Source organism: Eurytemora carolleeae, unplaced genomic scaffold (assembly GCF_000591075.1).
Source record: "Eurytemora carolleeae unplaced genomic scaffold, Eaff_2.0 scaffold45, whole genome shotgun sequence".
NCBI classification, from domain to species: domain Eukaryota; kingdom Metazoa; phylum Arthropoda; class Copepoda; order Calanoida; family Temoridae; genus Eurytemora; species Eurytemora carolleeae.
The window spans coordinates 91,099-105,244 of NW_019396182.1; the positions used below are offsets into that span (position 1 = coordinate 91,099).

At 34.7% G+C, this 14,146-nt stretch overlaps 1 protein-coding gene across 1 annotated transcript in view; it reads left to right on the plus strand.

The window, feature by feature from the left end:
* LOC111697442 (1,4-alpha-glucan-branching enzyme) overlaps positions 1–7,740 on the plus strand; it is a gene marked incomplete in the record, with an annotated part of 18,344 nt that extends 10,604 nt beyond the window's left edge. Inside the window, 6 exon segments of the mRNA XM_023467465.1 lie at positions 1,750–1,858; positions 2,562–2,636; positions 2,694–2,750; positions 4,235–4,288; positions 5,872–5,986; positions 7,614–7,740. Coding sequence (XP_023323233.1) covers positions 1,750–1,858; positions 2,562–2,636; positions 2,694–2,750; positions 4,235–4,288; positions 5,872–5,964 — 388 coding nt within the window.
* Positions 7,741–14,146: the final 6,406 nt, after the last annotated feature.

A 14,146-nucleotide genomic window follows, 5' to 3' on the forward strand; every position in this document is an offset into this window, starting at 1 on the left:
GGCTTGCCATACCACATGATTATATATGCTTTGCATACGGTACTTCATGTTGAATAAAAAATATGCTTTCTATTACTGTCTGATACGCAATACAGTATTTTCTGGTGACATGGGGGAGGGGGTTTTTGTCACAATATTCCTCTTAAAATGCATATTTGTCTTGGTATTCATGACGAGAATGGACAAAATGAATATATTCTGATAATCTTTTCATTTACAAACATTGTATGAATTTTAGCTTGCATCGATTTTTAATGATTTCAATTTATAATTACTTTTCCCGCTCATAAATTTATCCTTGAATGGATCCTGCAATCCCGCAATATATTTAGATGTCGTCTTTGTTACACCGAGCTTTTTGGAAGAAAAACATATATTTTATAGCAAAAGCACAGGGTTTTAGGGATAATCTAAACTAGAAATAGATGCTAAAAGATTTAGGGGCTCCAGCAGCACCCCAAAACCTTAATGTAGTCAGAGTAACGTGTTGAGAAATCCTATTTTAAGAATTTTCTATGAAATAGCGGGTTTTCGGTCGAAATTCTTAACTAAGGGATAACATTTAAACAACTTAAAGACTTCTCTAAAAAATTCTTAAGCGGCCAAGCCTTATCTGACATAAATAAGAGGTTTATGGAATATAATCATTTTGGCTGACCCCTCCCCCCTAATACCACACTGTGTGGGGTTGTTGTTGATATTAACGTACAAGAATTATCCTTTTCTTGAATGCCTTGGAATACAATTTGGCAATGGATCGTTCAGGTTTATGAAATGTCACGAAATAGTAAGATTATCAGAATATCAAAGGCCAAATGATCAAAAATCCTGAAATTAGCAAAACAAATTGTATGCTAAACTTCATTTTTAAATTTCAAAATTTCCAAATTTCATACAAATACCGATACAAATACTGGTGTATAGGCTGAAACCTAAGAACTTAAGGAGTTGATCGAGACCTATAAGAGTTCTATCTGATGTTCCTGTCTCGAGATAAATAACTGTGTCAAAATTATACCGAAACTTGTATATGTAAGATTTTTAATAGATAAAATTGATAATATAATTGATACGTTAGCATCACGTGACCAGAACTCCCACTAATGGCAGAACGGTATTATTGATGGGAGTTCTGGTCACGTAAAACGGCCATATCAATTATATATTATCAATTATATCTATTAAAAATGGGAGCAAACCTGAGTTGTTCATGCTCCTCTGCGATATCTTCGTTTTCAGATTGGTTGCGTATTTGCTGAATATGATCTGCTTAAAACTTGGTATAAAATCTTATACCAAATCTTACATATAAAAGTTTTAGTATAATTTTGACAGTTTTTTTTATCAACTTCTCGAGACAGGAACATCAGATATAACTTTCATGGGTCGCGATCAAAAGCTAAAGTGATTAGGTTTCAGCCACCCCCTTTCATTTTTCCTTTACAGTCCCTTTAAATATGTTTTACAAGAAATGTAATGTGATGTTTCATCGGCTCTACACTTCTTATACTTCAGACCAATTAATTTTCTGTTCTATCCAATGCATCCATATGATAAATAGCAATATGTATAATTTGCTTTAATACAAACAATGCAGTACAATTCAATTGTTATGATTTGGCCCGGACCTATACCAGTAGAGTGTAGACTGCGTTTATACTGCATAATTCAACATTAAAATATTTGCTATTTGATATTCTAGCACTTTTCCATTTGAGGCGTAATAAATTTAATAAACCTTTGTTCCAGATACAAGTTCTTAAATGAATTTGATGGAGCAATGAATAACCTGGAGGAGAAGTGTGGTTGGTTGAGTGCAGATCCAGCATTCGTGTCAACCAAACATCAGGAGGATAAGGTAGAATAAACCAAACATCAGAAGGATAAGGTAGAATACACCAAACATCAGGAGGATAAGGTAGAATATACCAAACATCAGGAAGATAAGGTAGAATACAGCAAACATCAGGAGGATAAGGTAGAATAAACCAAACATCAGAAGGATAAGGTAGAATACACCAAACATCAGGAAGATAAGGTAGAATACACCAAACATCAGGAGGATAAGGTAGAATACACCAAACATCAGGAGGATAAGGTAGAACACACCCAACATCAGGAGGATAAGGTAGAATAAACCAAACATCAGGAGGATAAGGTAGAATACACCAAACATCAGGAGGATAAGGTAGAATACAGCAAACATCAGGAGGATAAGGTAGAATACACCTAACATCAGGAGGATAAGGAAGAATACACCTAACATCAGGAAGATAAGGTAGAATAAACCAAACATCAGGAGGATAAGGTAGAATACACCTAACATCAGGAGGATAAGGTAGAATAAACCAACATCAGGAGGATAAGGTAGAATACACCAAACATCAGGAGGATTAGGTAGAATACACCAAACATCAGGAGGATAAGGTAGAATATACCAAACATCAGGAGAATAAGGTAGAATACACCAAACATCAGGAGGATAAGGTAGAATACACCTAGCATCAGGAGGATAGGGTAAAATCCACCAAAGAAGGTGAATAAGGTATTTTTATTTCTAGGTTCTTGTATTTGAGAGAGCAGGAGTAGTATTCTGCTTTAACTTCCACTGCACTAAATCTTTCCCAGATTACAAGGTAAAAAAAAAACATGCCTCCCAAAAAAAGAGATTTAAATTTGTTTTCTTTGTCAAGGTCGGGGTTTGGGAATCTGGAAAATACATGATTGCTCTTGATACAGATGATGCGAAGGTAAATGTTTACATCTTGAGATATTTGAAACTGGATTTAGTTTTAATTGACTTTTGGGGTTAAATAGTCTAATTATGCTTAGAAACTTGACACTGGACAGTAACAATTTCTGATAAGTTCTGCCACTTTCCTCGTTTTAAGTATCTCATGAAATTAAAAGTTTTTGCGTTAGGGGTAGTCACTTTTATTAATTTTTATTTAAATCCTATTAGACTTGTTATTACGATTTTATAACCTTCTTTTTCCTAATCAAATGTTCTAAACGAAAAACAATCGTTTTCAAGTCGAAACCCATTTATATACTTGATTCACATCATAATAAAGTTTCCCATGGCTTTGAGAAAATTACTATTTATTCTTTAAAATACCCTATTTTATTGTATGAAAATATGTGTTTTTACTCGCCGATGTTTATCAAAATGGAATTTACAATTTAAAGGTGACTTATACTTTCTCAATTTAATATGGGTGATCACATTATTTAGGCTATATTAATAAAAAACCAAAAGTCAGGACTTGTGTTGTAAATCTTTTGATTTATCTCAATCTTATGGAGATCTACGAATTAATTGTATTCCTCTTCGATATCCCTTGATGGGCATTGATGGGCATACCCTGCATTAGGGGTGTGAAATTTAGTGAAACTTTTCTAAAATCATTTTATAGAAGCAAAATAGTATTTATTCCACTTGGTATTCTAAGGCATGTTTTTAAAATACATTTTTCACAAAATTCAAAAATGTGCCCCTCAAAAAATCACTTGTGTTAGCGAAAATGAAAAATTTGACAATCTTAATAATATGGATATCCATTGAACCAGCTTGAAAACCGGAGTTCAAAACAGAATTGAAAAATATTGAAAATTGGGCAAGTTATGGTCAAAAATAGATTTTTTCTTTGAATAAATTTCATTATTGTAGTAAAAAAAGTCTTTTTTGACCTTACTCAGTCAAATTTCAATAATTTTCGATTCTGTAAATTGATTTGAATTCAGAATTTCAATTCGGTTCCAATGATACCCAATTCAATAAGTATTTCAAAATTTCATTTTCACTTAAACTAGTGAATTTTTTTGATTTTTGATTTTTGTGAAAAATATATTTTATTAAAATGTCTTTTTATTCCTAGTAGAATACTTTTTTGCTTCTGTAAAATTGTTTCAGAAAAATTTCAAACCCTTACCCTGCATGGTATAAACTTGAATTGAAGGATAAGCGTTGATCATCAAATTTAAACGTGTCTACTTTGGATATCAGGATAAAGCGTTCAATTTATAACATTTGACTTCTCTCGATTAACTCACCAAGGAACTGAACACTTACTACAAGCTCTGACTTTCTAATACTGATGCAACCTGATGGTATTCCTAAACTTAGTCCAACAAAATTTGTAATTTGAAATATCTAACGTTGACATCAGGTTGTAAAGATAAAAGGATTAGAAAATTAGAATTTGTGGCAAGTGTTCAGTTCCTTTATTTTTAGTTCGGCGGACTCAACAGAAGAGATGCTACAGTTCCAGTACATAGCTTTCCTCAGGTTCAGTTCAGTGCACTTTATGTTCATTTTAGATTGTATGGGTAAATTATAAGTGGTCTGAATTATCACTATAAATAATATAACTTAAACAGTTATGCTTTGTATATTTTAATTGCTTATATCTATATATAAATTTGGCTTGTCTGTCTGTTTGTTTGTCTGTTTGTTTGTTTGTTTGTGTCCAATAAACGTCAAAACGGCTGAACCGATCGGGCCCAAATATTTTGTGGGACATCTAGGGACCCCAGGGAATGTTTATGAAAAATCAAAATTTCAAACATTTGTCTCTATCAAAATTCGACCGTCATTAAATTTTTAAAAATTTTGAAAATCCGCGAAATTTTTTGTAAAAATCCGCGAATTATTTTTGTTTAGTTTTACGATGTACACAAAGAGAACATGTTCACAACTAATTTAGAAGATGGGCGCGAAGCGCCCTCTAAGGCTAGAAAGAAGGGCGCAAAGCGCCTTGAATTTCTAGTATATATATATATATATATAAAAGCCTAGTATGTATATATCTATATACATATATATATATATATACATATATATATACAGACTCGTTTTAATCGAATTTTTAAGATTAAGACATTTTTTAACATCTACGTATACAATTTCCGAATGTAATTTTTAGATCTACAATATTGGGCTCATTCAATCGGAAATTGTCCGTAGATATAACAAATGGTCTCAATCTCAAAAGTCCGATTACAAACAAGTCTTAAGACCCTTTTACAAAATTGTGAAAACGGGACGTATCTTTATTTTTACTAAATTTACATACTCCAGTTGGAACCTTTAGGAGCCTATAAAATTGTTATTTTTAGATCTACAAGCCTGAAATTTGAATGATTACAAACCAGTCTGTAGACCCTTATTCCTCGTTTTTTTAGACACTGTATATGTGATATATATTTGATACAGGAGTCCGATTTTAATGAATTTGAGCCGAGTCTTATATGATATATATATATATATCATATATATATATATATATAAAACGACTGAACCGATCGGGCCCTAATTTTGTTTGATACCTCGCGCGATCCCATGGAAGGTTTGTGGATGATCGAATTTTCAAAAATTTGCTTCTATCAAAATTAGATTTTTTTAAATTTTAACAATCCACGAAATCTTTTAATAAAATCTGCGATTTTTTTTGTTTCACAATGTATTCAATGATATAATTTTTACATATGAAATGGAAGATAGGCGCGAAGCACCTTAAAAGCCTAGTATGTATATATCTATATATATATGAAGTTGTAATCTCTATTTGTCTGTCTGTTTTTTTATTGGGAAACTCAGGAGACCCACGGGAATGTTCTTAGCTTAGTTTTGAGATTCTAAGTTGAGTCTAATAACGGTAAATCGTTAAAATGTGAGTAAATGGCGGGAGTAACTTTAGAAACCTTGGCAGCGCTGGGTTCCCAAGCTAGTATATGTATGAAATTAACAGAATCGTGAATTAAAATAAGATTGAGGTTTTCTCTCCGTTGTTGATTCCAAATAGCATGACATTTTGAATACAATTAAAAAAGGAAAAATATGGCCATAAATACATAAAAATTCTTATTTAGGAGTATAATGGTCGGAAATGTCACATGATGGTTTATCTGCCTGCTAGAACAGCGATGGTGCTCCGTAGAGTTGGGGACTCAGACTTCAAATAGCCTCACAAATTCACAACAACAGGTAGTCTTCTTTTAACAGCAACTGCTAGCATCACTAACGTCACATAAGTCACTTTATAAAGTACTAGTTTGGGATCCCAGCTTTGCCTGGGAACAAAACCTTCTTTGTAAGATTGAGCCCACTCATTTTAAAATTTTAAACTAAGCTAAGAACATTCCCGTGGTTCTACCGAGTTCCCTAATTAAAATTTAAAGCGAATCAGTCAAGGGGTTCATGAGTTATGATCGGACAAACAAACAAACAGAGATTACAACTTTATAAATATAGATATTATATATATATACTTTACATTCTACAGCCTAGGATAGCAGAGCTCTGCTAGAAAGCTCTCTGCACTATTTGCAGTGGACGCTGAGAAAGGTGTCTGCACATATGGAGGGAGGGAAGGCAAAGCGGCCCTGAACCCCGTGATCAATTAGCTAGCCTCCTTCTTAACTACAGTAGCCACGCCGGGGTACTAAGCCAAGAAATAGGAATAACATAGAGCTTCTATGTCTAATACAAATCCAATTGGCGATCGGATCCCTTTCTGGAAGGGCCCTTTCCTTGCTCCCTGAGCAGTGAGCAGAGCTGTTAAAAGGGGACAACTCCGCATTCTGCATGCAGCAGTGCATATTAAATGCGATACCTAAGTAATTCCACTGGACTGGGAAACAATACAACATGTGGACAAATGAAATGATGTTAACGAAACATTCCTGATACGCCACTCCTACAAACCCTTATCCTCATCTTCAACTCTCTTCCACCTACCATCTAATCTTCTAACAAGCAGCGAAATAAGACTCGAGGACATTTCTCTGTTGAATCCTACAACAAAATTACCTCTTAACGGGTCACTTGATTATCCTTTGTTGAACAGCAACCCTCCTTGTACATGAAAGCAAAAATGTGCGGTTCATAGCTGGGAATCTATTGCTCCCTCGCTGGAAATAAAAACTAACTTGAAGTGCTAGAAGTGATGACAGAATGCAAGTACACAGAATGTTCAGCGCTGAGGCTGCAATTACAATTAAGCAAAACAAAAAAAACGGAGAGGGGTACATCTATACAATGAAAGGGTGATCCTGCACTGTCTTATAATCTCGCAAAGACAGCGACCCGTAAGCATTCTTTCAAAAGCAGCGCAAAGGAAGGCAAGGAAAAGTAAAACCGTGAACGCGCAGATGGAGAAAGGAGAAAAAAGATGAATGATGAAGATTTTAAATTATTAACTATGCCTCGTACCAATTTAATTTAACAAACATTACAAAATAAAAGAATTATGAAAACATTGTTAAAAATATATATGCTTTGCTTACCTGTTTGTTTGTATCCAATAAACGTCAAAACAGCTGAACCGATCGGCCCCACATTTTGTGTGGGATCTCACATGACCCCAGGGAAGGTTTATAGACGCATAAAATTACAAAAAAAGTTTGTTTTTTTTGTTAGATTTTGAAATTCACAAAAAATATTTTTAAATCCGCGAATTTTTTGTTATTATTTTACATTTTGATTCAAAAAGTATGTTGTTTCGTTTTAACAAAGGCGTGATGTTGAAAATTCAAAAATAAACGTATAATTTGTCACATTTAAACATGTTTGAATTATTTGAGAAACATTTCCTGATTTGTTCTTGTTTCAGGCTAAATCCTTGTTCTAACAGATGAAGTTTTGAATCCTTTTTTGTTTTCTGTATTTTATTCGGTAGTAATCTAGAACCAGTGATGGAGGAGAGAAATAAAAAAAAAGTATTTTATTATTGTTTTATACAATTTGTTGTATTTTTTTATATGTGAAAAAAAGCAAATACAAAATTATAATAACTATTTAAAATTTTATTGCAGGGAAGTAAAGGAAAATTTACATAATGACGGATTTCCAGACATATTTTGGATGTTTTAAAGGCAAAGTTAGTCAAGGGAAACCCGCATGGTTAAGTAACATTTTTAATTTTTTGGATAAATCATTTGTTATGTACACAATTTTACAATTTTATTTTGTCTTTTGATAAGAAGATTTGAAATATTAAATTGGTTAGTCAAAATTAGGAATTATGACATAATTGGCATACAAATACACATTTGAGACTTTAAAAAACTACTTTAACTTTTTATGTTCGACTATTTCATTGCGTATACACATTGATTAGTTTGAGAAAGAAATGAGTTTACAGTTTCAGGGAATCGTGAACCACAAAAAACCAACTCTAATCAATTCCGTGAAGTTGTCTCCGAAAATTAATTCTTTGTGGGTAACTCTGTATGTTGACGTATTGTATGGTGAATGAGTAAATCAATGTTATAAAACGATTGATGATAATATCTGGGTTTGTTTACTCGTCATACAAAGAACAGTTTTTCTTGAAGATAAACGTCTGTTTATGAAAACGTGTATTTAAAAAATATTTTAAGTTTTTAAACGCCGAGCAAATTGATAGCTTATAATGCCTCTCAAATTAACTTTAATATTCCTTAATTAAAGATAACTTAAGCCTCGGAAAACAGAAATAAGAATCTTCTACATATCTACATAATCCTTGCTGTTGCCATCGCATTTATCATGCACCTTTTTATTAAGGTTATAGAGAGTAAAATATATTTATATAATGTATAATTTATGATTTCATATATGTGTAGTGTACACCATTAGGCCGTCATTACATTAATCTAATATCTTTTTCTTGTATTCTTTATAATAATACTTTCGGGATATAGAAACCAAAATATCCAAATATACTTACTTATTTAATGGCAGGGTCTCATATTAAGAACATATACTTGTATGTAAAATTAAAACTAGAGGAGTTACAAGAGCACTAAGTCGTGCCAGTGATGTTACATACATTTTATCTTGTACTGTGTACTGGGTATAGCTTTGTTTAAATGGACCCATCTAACAAAGCGTGAGTTACTTAACCCAATATCTGTCGCGCCGATTTTTTTTATTGGTTTTAGTTCGGTTTGATTTGCATTTTTCACTCATTTCTGGCATTTACAAACTCCATCAAATAAAGGCAATCAATTTCCTACCCTTTAGCTTTCACCTTGTTTTATATCCTTCATTATAGTCATTCATTTTGGATTAACTTCAAAGATCTGTAAAAAAACTGAATTTATTTTAAGTAACATAAAAATAGTTTTACTCTAAGAAAAAAATGTAACTTTTTTAATCTTTAGAAAAGCTACTCTGCAAAACTTTGAACAAATATTGTCTTTGTTTTTATTCTAATTTCTAATTTTTAAAATTTTCTTGACGTCAATGTATTAGGTATATGTTTTAATTTCACTATATTAAAAGAAAAGGTCTTACTTTTAATTCTTAATAACCTTGATCTTTTAACATTTTATTCCCCCTCCCCCCCGGAAGAGCTTTATACAGGGTGTCCCAAAAAACATGGGAATTCAGTGACGAATTCGATATCGTCTTTGTTATGAATTAGCATTGTAATACCTAATTTCAAAAGCCATAATATTATTATGTCTGCTAGAGTTTATTTAATGAAAAGGGTAAAAGACTGCAAAGAGGGTAAGTAACCCCAATAACCCCCCTTATTCACGCCACTGTTCATTTACACTCTATAAATTGAAAGTTTGTACAATATGACAAATTGCCAACTTTCACATCCATTCTAAACTGAGAAAGGTTAGAACTGAAGATATACAGAGAACATGATCTCTACTGAATACCTAGATCAGTTCCCTGAATATATTTATTATTTTATCTATGTCTTATAAATATGTCAATCATAACACGGATATATAATAAGTTTAGATATATATATGAAGCATGAATTTCTCCTTAATAATGAATGTAAAATTAGTATGCAGTTCATATGTAACTTAATTTCTGTTTGTTTGAGAAATTAGTGTCCACCACACAGTATACACAAATCTTTTATAAGAAAGCATCGACATTGAATGTAAATGTATAATCACGTGTACCGAGTTTAAATCTGGATTTAAAACCCAATATGAATCGTACAAAATCGGGGAGTGTTATAGGCTAAAAAATCGATATGTTTTTTAAACATTAAAAAATTTAAATTAAAAAGAATTTAAATTTAAATTTAAAAATTAAAAAAATTTTCCACGGGCAACGCCGGGCCCTTCAGCTAGTTTTCAATATGTTACGCGAGCCATGCTCCGTGTATAAAGTCTACTTGATGAGAGATGGCAGTTGATCCCGGAGTCCCTGAAGTGTTATGCGTTAGGAGACATCCAGTTTGGGTTCATGACCTACAATATTCTGGCAGGATTGTTACTGAGAGATGTTTTTCCAGATCCTGAGATATTGTGTAAGTACATAAAATGCAACCAGAAGGACGCGGCGGACTGGTTCCTGGAGTTCTTGTTGGTATCGCTGGAAGGAGTGGAGTATCACCAGAAGGCAGAGGAGGAAGCTGAGACGAGGGAGGAGATGGTTCTTTCTCTGAGGTACAGGAATGAGAGGGAAAAGTTGTGTGAGTTCTCTCCCTCTTTGATCAGATTATGGACTCAGATCTTAGGGAAATGGCCTGCTCCTACTTCTGGAGGGTGTCGGTATCTACTGGAGGCGAGGGAGTGGTTTTTGGTCCAGGTGGATGTCTTGGCCCAGGTTGGTTATACTTGGAGCAGGGGGATGAGATTGGACCCCCCTGGGAAGGAGGAGAAGGAGTATGCCAGGTTTGGGCTAGAGCTTGAAGACCTGGAGAAGCAAGTCTGGTCAAGGCCTGTAGAGAGTTCCAGAGGTTTGGAGAGGCTGAAGGGTTTGAGGATCCCGTTGTTGGTGTTGGATATGGAGAAGGTAAAGAGTAAGGAGATAGGGGAGAAGTGTACGTGGATCGGGAGATGTCAGAGATGGTCTCTGTTGGAATGGGCCAGGATGAACCCCCAGGATCTGTGTAAGTTCTTTGAGAGGATGGAGAAGAACGTTGGGTTTCAGCAGTTCTACGGAGGCCTGTACGATGCCATGCGTCTCTGTTATCGGAGGATCATGGATAGGAAGGCTCCGGTGGTGGAGATTACAGAGAAGAGGCTGAAACTTGCAGTTCTCCAGTCGCTGGAAGAGGAGTCTGAGGGTTTGAGGAAGTGTGAGGAGGAGTTGAGAGTGAGGAGGATGAGAGTTGATCGGCTGACCAAGCTCTCTGAGGACTGGGAGTACGAGGAACGGACTCGGTGGAGAGAAGAAGTTCCTCTACCTAATCCCAAGGTGAGGTCTGGGGTGAAGAGGAAGAAGAGTTCCAAGCCGGGGAAGCAGAAGAGGATGAGGATGAAGAGTTCAAGGGAGAGTGTAGCTGAGTCTAATGCAGAGGAGCCAGTTGGCCTCTCTCCGTCCCAGCCTTCTCCTGGTTCATCCAGAGGTAGGAGTGGGTTCGGGGAGAGTGTCTCCGGGCCTCTGCAGGAGGATGGATCGGNCCCAGCCTTCTCCTGGTTCTTCCAGAGGTAGGAATGGGTTCGGGGAGAGTGCCTCCGGGCCTCTGGAGGAGGATGAGTCGGAGGAGGTTGTGATCTTGGAGGACGAGGAGGATGTGTTCCTGGAGGATGAGGAGGAGCTACCAGTGAGGGTTACATCTCCTAAAAGAAGGAGTGCAGCTCTGCAGTTTTCCAGGAAGGTGGTGGAGCGAACTCCTACCTATGATGAGAGGATTGAGGAGTCAGGGTGGGGTTCGACTCGGGAGGAGTTAGATCTGGAGTTGGATATTGCCTGGGAGGACAGGATGTTTTAGATAACCTTGAGAGGTTCAGTGATCCAAACTCTGAAAGATCTGTGTGATTTTAGGTTTTCTAGGAGTCAAGTCGCGGGGTGCAAAGGAACTTTTTTGTTTTCTCTTGGCTGGGCGAGTGTTACGCGAGCCATGCTGCGTGAAGAAAGTCTGTTTGTCGCCCCTGCGTATTTCTGAGTTTCTCCTGAAGATCTGTACGGAATGTATTGTGAAAAAACTAGTTTAGGAACTGTTTACAGTCCGACTGCGCAGACGCAAGATTTCTCGCGGAGTAGTAGTTATATTTATATTCAGTATATGTTTATTCGTTTTGCAAGTATTTTCCGTGTTCAGAATTCTGGGATCACCGTGGTAATTATTTTATATATATCTATGTTTATCGGTTGATTCTAGTATGATTGATGATTATGTATTCGTTTATTGGTTCCTAGCCACAGTTTTTTAATGCCTGAGTGGATTATTTGTTATAATTGTATGATTTTCACTCAAAGCTTTTTCTGTGGGTTTATTAAACTTGTTTAGATTGAAGGCTCAGAGAAATAAACGTTCGGAACCTTACTATCTTCCTTTTTATTATGAAGAGCGTTGAGAGAAGAGAGTATTAAGATCCAATCCTGAGAAATACCACACGGTACATATATTAGGTCTTTAGGGAAATCGCTAAGTAGCGAAACAGATGTACAAAGAATTGGCGGCTAAACATGTTAAATATACTATTAGAACAGATAAAGTTAGATAACAATAACCTTAACTGTGTAATGTGTAGCTTTAAGTTATATCTTTTTAGAGCATAGTTTTGGGAACTTGATTCTTTTCTATGATTTTTTATTTGACTTTAATGTCGGTTTGATTAAGTTATCCAAAAGAAAATTATTGATAAACAGAATATGACTTACTTGCGGGTGCGTTTTTTTCATAAAAATCTAATCGATTTTAGACTTTTTTGTTTTGTAGCCTTTTTTTGGTTTAAAGACATAAATGTTTATTTTTCAAAAAAATAATTTAATCTATGTAAAAAATGTGTTCAGAGTTTGCGTTTTTTCTTCAGTTTTAATGTTTTTTGTCGCAAACTTTGTTTTTCAACGCCCTTATCTGTGTTTTAGTTCTACACTTTTCCTCCGCTAGTAATATAAAGATACTTAAAGAAAATTATTTTGAAAGATGGAAAAAGTTGAAAAAGTTAAAATGATTTGTCAGAAACCATTCAACCAAGTTTAGGGGGCACTTAACCAATTGGGGTTTTTGCACGGGAATAGGGGGGAAGTGGGAAAATGGAGGGGGGAAGTAGGGGAAGGCGCAGGGGGGTTGGAAGGAGGTGTGATTGCTCAGAGAAACTTTTCTTTTACATGAAAGCATTACGAAAAAGAAGGTGTGTATTTAACATTATTCTTTCTATCGATATTTTTCGTTTCTCGCAAACTTTACATTTTTAACCATCAAAACATTTTACATTTAAAATCTTTCCCAATTTAGAACCTTTTCTATTCTTTACAACTTTTCCATTTTAGAACCTTTTCTATTCTTTACAACTTTTTCATTTCAGAACCTTTTCTATTCTTAAGAACTTTTCCATTTCAGAACCTTTTCTATTCTTAACAACTTTCCCATTTTAGAACCTTTTCTATTCTTTACAACTTTTCCATTGTAGAACCTTTTCTATTATCAACAACTTTCCCATTTTAGAACCTTTTCTATTATCAACAACTTTCCCATTTTAGAACCTTTTCTATTATCAACAACTTTCCATTTTAGAACCTTTTCTATTTTAGGACCCTGTTATTTTCCTACATCTCCAATTTTAAACCCCTTTCTTCGTTTTTAAACTTTCATTTTAGAACCCTTTCTATTATTCAAACCTTTCACATTATCTCCATTAAAAAAACATACCCATCCCCTCCCAATTTTTCCCTTGTAACCCCCCCCCTCTCTTCCCTTCCTCTATCTGTTAAAATCTAAACATCTTGAATCCTCACTGGTCTAATTTTAACTTCTAAATACAAATCATCATCGTCCATCTTATCTCTCGACTCCTAAATAATCATCGTAATGTAAAGTGAAGAGGGTTTCGTAACCACCCCTTAATCTCCCCCCCTCCCCCTTGAAACCAACAATTTGCTGAACATTTGAGATGAATTGTAAAGAAATTTGTTTTAGAGAATTTTCCAAAAGTAATTCGCGGATTTCTAGAAGAATGGAAACAAATAATTTTGAAACATAACCAAGAAATCAGAAAATATATGAAAGAAAGTTTGATTTGCAAGTGTCAAGATTTTAAATCCTTTTATCTTCGGAACCTGATGGTGTAAATCTATAATATCGCAAACTTAGATTATTTATTCCAACAGAATTGGAATGCTCCGATATAGGGAATAGAACATAGGAGTTTGTGGCAAAGACTCATATTCCTTTTCTTGGTTTCCTATTTTTCTGAAAGTAAATAATACATTTTTAAATGCATATCCCTTCGTGGGGGG